The following is an 8,527-nucleotide window of genomic DNA, read 5'->3' as shown; positions in this document are numbered from 1 at the left end:
TTCATGTTCTGTGAAACTGCAATGAACCAGCTCGTTTATATATACTTGTACGATTGAACGCCATTATAACAAACAGGATGGATATACAAGGCAATACGGACCATCTAATTATCTGAATGCGTAGCCAAGAACCAACCTCGATTCCTCATAACATATAATGTTGAACTGTCGCTATTCAAACAATGCCTACAAGCCTGGAAAATTAAGGATATCTATCTTGGATTTTTTGGTAAGAAAGTTGCCATGAACATTACGAAGATTACCATTTACTGATAATCGAATACAACTCGTTGGCTATTCGATTTGAATTGAGCAAGATATTAGTTATAAGTGGTAATTCCCGACCAAACACTCTTGTCTGGGACGAATTTGAAATCACAAGAGGTTATCAATTAAAGGTAAAAGCATTAAAAACAGATTAATGACACTTAAGTTACAGTAGCGTTGTCATTATTAGTATACAATTATAGTATTGGAAACATTTTTATATTAATATGTGGTTAACTATTTGGCAATTAATAGCCATTTCAAAAGGGACCCTTTGCTATGTCATTTCGATTTGTCTTGACAAATTAGGTATTTCATCGAGTAATTGCCATTTCTGCCAAAACACGTTTTAAGAACGAGGCCAACATGCACTCTCTATTTTTTTTATTTGTGGTTGATGAAAAGATACAGAATTAGTGCACGCCATTTTTGCCAAGATCGTCACTTTTCAAAGGGCCCCTTTGCCATCTCATTTGCATTTTTGTTTATAATTTGGCGATTTCGGCGATTAATCGCCATTTCCGCCATTTTCGCCAATATCGCCACTTTCCAAAGGGCCCCTTTGCCATCGTGTTTGAATTTTTGTTTACAGTTCCGCGTGTTTGGCGATTAATCGCCATTTCTGCCATTTTCGCCAAATACGCCATTTTCGCCGAAATCGCCACTTTCCAAAGGGCCCCTTTGCCATCTCATTTGAATTTTTGTCGACAGTTTAGCGATTAAGCGCCATTTCTGCCATTTTCGCCGAAATCGTCACTTTCCAAAGGGCCCCTTTGCCATCTCATTTGAATTTTTGTTTATAGTTTGGCGGTTTTGGTGATTAATTACCATTTCTGCCATTTTCGCCAAATACGCCATTTTCGCCGAAATCGCCACTTTGCAAAGGGCCCCTTTGCCATCTCATTTGAATTTTTGTTTATAGTTTGGGGATTTTGGCGATTAATTACCATTTCTGCCATTTTCGCCAAATACGCCAATTTCGCCGAAATGGCCACTTTCCAAAGGGCCCCTTTGCCATCTCATTTGTATTTGTTTGTTTACAGTTTGGCGATTTTGGCGATTAATTACCATTTCTGCCATTTTCGCCAAATACGCCATTTTCGCCGAAATCGCCACTTTGCAAAGGGCCCCTTTGCCATCTCATTTATATTTGTTTGTTTACAGTTTGGTGATTTTGGTGTTTAATTGCCATTTCTGCCATTTTCGCCAAATACGCCATTTTCGCCGAAATCGCCACTTTGCAAAGGGCCCCTTTGCCATCTCATTTGAATTTTTGTTTATAGTTTGGCCATTTTGGCGATTAATTGCCACTTCTGCCATTTTCGCCAAATACGCCATTTTCGCCGAAATCACCACTTTGCAAAGGGCCCCTTTGCCATCTCATTTGAATTTTTGTTTACAGTTTGGCGATTTTGGTGATTAAGCGCCATTTCTGCCATTTTCGCCAAATACGCCATTTTCGCCAATATCGCCACTTTCCAAAGGGCCCCTTTGCCATCGTGTTTGAATTTTTGTTTACAGTTCCGCGTGTTTGGCGATTAATCGCCATTTCTGCCATTTTCGCCAAATACGCCATTTTCGCCGAAATCGCCACTTTCCAAAGGGCCCCTTTGCCATCTCATTTGAATTTTTGTTTATAGTTTGGCGATTTTGGCGATTAATTGCCATTTCTGCCATTTTCGCCAAATACCCCATTTTCGCCGAAATCGCCACTTTCCAAAGGGCCCCTTTGCCATCTCATTTGAATTTTTGTTTACAGTTTGGCGATTTTGGCGATTACACGCCATTTTCGCCATTTTCGCCAAATACGCCATTTTCGCCAAAATCGCCACTTTCCAAAGGGCCCCTTTGCCATCGTGTTTGAATTTTTGTTTACAGTTTGGCGTGTTTGGCGATTAATCGCCATTTCTGCCATTTTCACCAAATACACCATTTTCGCCGAAATCGCCACTTTCCAAAGGGCCCCTTTGCCATCTCATTTGAATTTTTGTTTACAGTTTGGCGATTTTGGCAATTAAGCGCCATTTCTGCCATTTTTGCTAAATACGCCATTTTCGCCAAAATCGCCACTTTGCAAAGGGCCCCTTTACCATCTCATTTGAATTTTTGTTTATAGTTTGGCGATTTTGGCGATTTATTGCCATTTCTGCCATTTTCGCCAATGCGTGCATTTCTGGACATATCTCCTGCATTGTGGTAAATAAAAATGCTCTGAACTTCTAGTGCCATAAGAATGCACTTGGCGTGTCACCAAAAACATGTTATTGAAGCTATAAGGAACTAAGGGAAACGCCCTGGAAAGGACATTAAGCAATGAAGTAGTTATACTTGAACAGGACTATTTGACCAAAATGTTAAAAAACGTTAAGGTGTTTTACTAGGCTGGCCACACTAGCGCTCTACTATAGGTGTGGTTTTTAAGATAACTGTCAGCTTAAAACAACTGCCAGTAGATTAAGGGAAGCTACAAAATGAAAGGAATGGATATCGCTATAAGACAATTACCTGAGGGTCTGCTTCTAAATAAGTCTGTTTACATTAGAAACGATTTTTCTTTGATCACGTCTCAATGTTTATTACCAAAACGCAAACGTAACTCATAAAGTTTGGAACCAGACAAGCAACGCAGTGCCTACTCGGTGAAGTTCGACAGCACTTTTTGCAAGGTATCCTTTGTTGTCGCACTATGAACTGCAATGTTATGAAAATCCCATGAAAATGTCATTAAAAACCCAGGTTCATGGCCTATTTTTCAGGCCATGAATTTTCTATGAAAAGTTGATAATGGGTTTCATGGCTCATGAAATTGCCGTGAAATATCTGGCACTATAAGATTTCCCATGAAAACACCATTAAAATCCCTTGAAAATCCCGTGAATTTACCACGATTTAATTCACAGGATTTCCATGGGTTTTTAGTTCATAGTGTCGAGAATTAAAGAAAATTAATAGTAGGTTTCATTTACAGCATTCTCATGTGAATGTTACAGGTGTTCAGTGAAAAGGTTGTTGTTGATGTCAACAGGGAATGCACATGGTAGATATCAGCCTCCAAACGCTCTCCCACATCAGGAAAGACCTTTCCTTTTAAGACCTCTCTGGAATGGAGCACTTTTTACGGTCGTCATTCCACAATCAGCCGAGCTAGTGTTCTACAGTAAGTGCATTGATTAGCTGGCGTTAAGTGCAAAAAAAGTGAAATGTACCGCGGTATCTGGCGCTCTAAGTTAAGATATTTAAGCAAACACCGGTAATTTTTTTTCTCTGAGTTTTCTCCTCCCCAAAACCTAAATTTCCAAATTCCAATTCGACTAGGGACTCGGAATGGTGGAAGAACCACTTTGCAGATGTGCTAACACTAAATCGTTCTAGTATTTACCAAATACGTTGGTAGCGATATTCACCGGATTTGATTGGCACTCGTAACCCAAGGTATTATTTCATGGCCATTCGTTGTTTTGGCACGGGAGTCCATATGGCATCGCACTTTTCGCAACAGTTTCTGAGGACGAAATTTTAACGACAAATGAAGCCGCTGTACAACAAATACCAATTGCCCATGCGTGATGGTACCCCAGATAATTGTTTGTTTCAAATGTTGTCCTGTACACATGCATCCTCATGCATGTGTATGAATAATTTATGAAAGGTTTAAACTAAGAACTGTTCGTTTTTAATCTCTCTCACTAGAAGTGTTAAAGAAGTATGGTAATTTAGACGTGCCTTGCGGAATCAAATGTCCGTATCTGTGGGATGGCAACGGGCGATGGGTAAATGAATCATGGATACCTTTCCTCACCGGTCAGTGGCTAACATCTTAAGAGTTAATTAACGATGTGAATTACAAACACTGGTAAAGAGAAAGAGTAGAAATCACGAGCGTAATAAGTCAGGTATTTTCTGCGCCGTATCAGGGTAATCGGCTCCTAACCGGATTGAAAGTTTAATTAAGCTTGCTTGTTAACTGGGAGAGAATTTGAAGCCCTTTTAGGCACAAACTGAAGTTAGTTGATCATCATGTCATGAATATTGAAACCAGACAAAGACGTCCACCTAAAAGCCAAAAGGACATGGCCAGGCCGGATATGCATTCACAGGACCAGCAAAGAAACTGACGTTTTTCTTTGTTCAAAACTAAAACCAATCATCTGCCTTGTCTCGTTAAAGTTCGCACACAACACGCGGAGTAGAAACATGATCTCAAGTGACATCGTAAATGATGATCCTGAAACACTCCCCCAATTATTTTATGGTACATTCTTCCCAACAACAACGTTGCTTTTACAGGCGACAAGTTTAGGGAAAACAGCATAATGTTACACTGTTAGTAAGAAGGGAAGGAGAGAGAGTTTCTCAATTGCCTATTTACTATAAGACTGCATGCAATAGTCAAAGAAACTCCTTCTAGCTGCAACAAATACGAGGATATATGATAACGATGATGATGATGATGATGATGATGATGATGATGATGATGATGATGATGATGATGATGATGATTTATTACCATCATCATCATCATTACTATTATTAAAGCCTGGTTTACATGGCGCAAGTAGACGCAATAGACTCCTGATCATTAGCATTTCTGTTTGGAAGAAGTTTCAACAAGTTACTCTGTCTGCGTATGTTTAGGCTTATACTTGCGTGACACGTCTATACCTAAAATAACGATTATACGTATTTGATATCTCACGAATCATTATAAACATCTTTTACCTTTAGATGAGTCAAAATCCAATCAAATAGCCACAGCAGGGAAGTTAAACACACTTTGGATTTACGGAGACTCTGTCGGAGATTTCTTCTACAAGTCCATTACCAAGCAACCTCTGTGTAAACAAATATTTCAAAGATGTAACAACACCTACAACTGGGTTTACACAATAAAGGAGAGAAACTTAACCAGAGCAAGGCTGGAAAACGATGATAAAGATTTTAGCATCAGAAGAGTTATCACTGAAATATTTCACGCAATTTCCCAGCCGTCCATGAAGGACAAAAATAGTGCTCTCATATTAAATCTAGGTCTGCACTACGTGCACACCATAAACTTCACCACATACATGAGGCTTATTGACAACACAATCCGATTGTTAACGGAAAAGTTTAATACGGATAAGATAGCCTGGCGGTTTAGAGGCAAGCTTATTTGGAAGACAACCACTGCTATAAATAAAGAAAAATATGGAGATCCTCGCACCAACGCAAGGCATTCCGCCAGCATTAGATTTTTAACCTATCAGGTGAGGCTGTGACAACGTGATTAACAAATATTGAGTTGTTGTATACTATAAATATAATCAAGCCTCCCCAGTAAAGACAATAAAGGATCAGAAGCAAGCGGGGGGGTGGGGGTTAATCCCATAAATTTCGGCTAGGTGTGTGCCGCCAGGGTCTTCATGGAAACACGCAAACTTTCATAATACTAACAGATGGCTTGCTTCTCGGATAGCTGGGTATTTACACATTTTAATTTCAGCTGATACAATTTGAGTACCCCATCCAAGGATCAAACTGGGAACACAATGCCAGCAAGGACAAAAATGATACCCTGTTGAAGGATAGAGATCCTCAAAAACCATACCTTACCCACCTACCTATATTCATGTGAAGGTTGTTTAGGAAAATCACTCAAATTACCTATTTGCAAATTACAAATTACATATTTTGTTCCTTTTATTAATTTTGTCAATGATATTCCGCTACAGCTATCGAGATCGTCCGTTGATATTTTGAATTAATTTACGTTTCTGGAAAACTACCCACCTACCCCTCCCTTAAACCATCATTTTGCCCTAAGAGAGAAGTGAGTATTAATGTTAGCTTAGGGGAGGGGTAGGTAGGCAGTTTCCAAGAAACTTGATATTTTTGCTGACGATACAACAATACCAGCTAGTGCGCACTTTTCAGATAGTTAATCACTGACCCAGCATTTAAATAGTGATCTCGATGCTGCTAAGTAAATGGGCGACTAATAATATGATGTTCATAAACAAGAACAAGCCCAAATCTCTGCTGGTTAGCGGGAAGCGTACTGCTAAGAACCTAGGGACAAGACACTAGCCCCAAGTCTGAAGATAATGCTCGATAAAGTTGAAATCTCCTAGGTCCCTTCACAAAAACTTGTGGGTGTCATTCTTCACACTGTGAATTCGCATGTTGACGATCTATGCAAAAAATTATCAAAACGCCTTGGTCTCTTTAAGCATATAAGTCCCCATCTACAAAGAAAACAAAGAGAAACTTATTATAACAGAGTTATCAAACCGACCCTCATGTACGGGAGCAATGATAAAGACAGCTGTTGTGAGGAAAGTCTGCAAAGGGTTCTCAAGCTTCAGAAGAGGGCGGCCGAAGAATTATTTTAGACGCAGACAGAAAAACACCATCGATCACTCTTTTTAATAACCTTAATTGCCTACCTTTCACTAAGCAGTCGTTAATTAAAAGACTCACTTTAGTTTATAACCGCTTAGATAATAATTTTAATACCCCGATTTACATAGAAAATTTATTAATTAAGAATTCGGACATTCATCAAAGAGAGACCCGTTATTCCGATTTAAACTTGGTTTGTGCTAGGTACACAAGGAAAACCAAGGGACGGCGAACCTTCACGGTTAGGACAATTGTGGAGTGGAACGCTTTTGATCCATGAAGCATCAGAAAGAAACTGTCAGTTGCCAAGTGTTTAACTGATCAAAAAGCCTTCCCGCTCCTTAAGATACAAGGCTTCTTTATATGAAGATTTTATTTCAAGCAGTTTCTGCCACTTTTAAATGTATTTTAAGCTTTTTGTATTTTTAACTGTCGATAGTTTCAATGTTTGATGTATAGTGTTAGAATTCTTACAATACTGTTTTACTTTTTAGATGCTTTTTATAGTGTAATGAGGGCCACGAATTTATCAGTGTTTTATTACTACTCTCAAGTGTCACCCCCCATAAATTAAGTCTTTACCTACCTACCTACCTACTTACTCACTCAAAAACCATTGAATAAAGTTTGCTAATATAGATTACACAAGACCACGGGGAAATGTTTGTGATATTACTCAGTTGATACTGTTTTTCACCTTCCCTTGCAGCGCGTGCTCTTGTTTAACGCATATGCCACGCACGCCATGTGCAAAGCAAGGATCGACGTGCTAGACGTATTTCCCATCAGCGACGCATATCCAGGAGGGACTGGGCTTCCTAAAAAGCCGTACGACGCAGTGCATTTCAAGGCTCATGTGTTTCAGCCAGTGGTGGATGTGCTTCAAAGATATTTCAGAAACCAGTAGCGATATGTCCCATCTCACTGTAAAGCATGCATTTACGGGGTGAAAAAAGGTTCAATTTGCCAACGAGCCAGTGATGCATTTTCTTACACAGGCCACCCAAGAAGCCAAAACAAAGGGTCACACCCTTTCAGCAATCCCGTTCAAAAGGCGTCGAAGAAAATTAAGGAAACCAGATAATGTAAATTGCGGATTCTTTAGCAGCAGTTCTATTGAGAGAGCGTCTTGTTACTCAATACTTTTGCTTTAAAAGTAGACTTTTACTGCCAATTAAATTTTCTTTCAAAGATAATTTAATCTTTGAATAATTTCACAAATGTCTACATTCATAGGGAGATGCTGGGTCGGCATCCACCAGCGGACTCTTAGCCTGCAAGGACAACAGAGCGAACTGGGTGGCCAGGCGACTAATTCGGGTAAGGTCGCCTGAATGATGAATAAATATTTTAAAATTTGCAGATCTTTGGGTGACAATGGTAGTTTTTGGTCTTTGATAATATAGTTCTGCTTCTCGTAGGTCTTTGGGGTGCAGTGGAACCTCTCATCGGGGGACACCCTCGGGACTAAGGCAAGTGTCCCCTGAATGGAGGTTCAATGGAGGTCAAAATAGTTGGCACCTTTCCAGTGATATTACTAAAACTAGCGACCCCACCCCTCCCACCCCAAACAAAGTTGAATTTTGCGCAAAATGGGTGGAAATGAGTGCTTTATTTGGTTACAACATTGCTGGGGGGACTGGGGAGACGACGGGATGAACCCAAAACCGAACAAAAAATTGTCGTTAGGAGTAGGGTCCTACATAACAATTACTTGGAAGGGCTTTTTCACACAGTCCCAAGTTCTTTTGTCCTCCATTGTTAGGCTAGGAAGTTATAATTAACTTCTCTCTGCGATGTTGTGTGTTGAATTTCCACAAGAGTGCAGTACATCGATTTAAGTGAGATAGTTCATATTTTGAAAGCTGTGGCCATTGTG

The 8,527-nt window shown here is 39.7% G+C and overlaps 1 protein-coding gene across 1 annotated transcript in view; it reads left to right on the top strand.

The window, feature by feature from the left end:
- LOC140944162 (uncharacterized) overlaps positions 1-8,527 on the top strand; it is a 14,602-nt gene extending 6,075 nt beyond the window's left edge. The window contains exons 3-6 of the mRNA XM_073393288.1: positions 3,293-3,424; positions 3,958-4,068; positions 4,993-5,513; positions 7,358-8,527. Of these exons, the coding sequence (XP_073249389.1) occupies positions 3,293-3,424; positions 3,958-4,068; positions 4,993-5,513; positions 7,358-7,555 (962 nt within the window). The 3' untranslated portion in view covers positions 7,556-8,527. The remainder of the gene's footprint in view (positions 1-3,292; positions 3,425-3,957; positions 4,069-4,992; positions 5,514-7,357) is intronic.

This window comes from Porites lutea, chromosome 7, assembly GCF_958299795.1.
Source record: "Porites lutea chromosome 7, jaPorLute2.1, whole genome shotgun sequence".
NCBI classification, from domain to species: domain Eukaryota; kingdom Metazoa; phylum Cnidaria; class Anthozoa; order Scleractinia; family Poritidae; genus Porites; species Porites lutea.
This window is presented reverse-complemented; position numbering and strand designations above follow the sequence as displayed.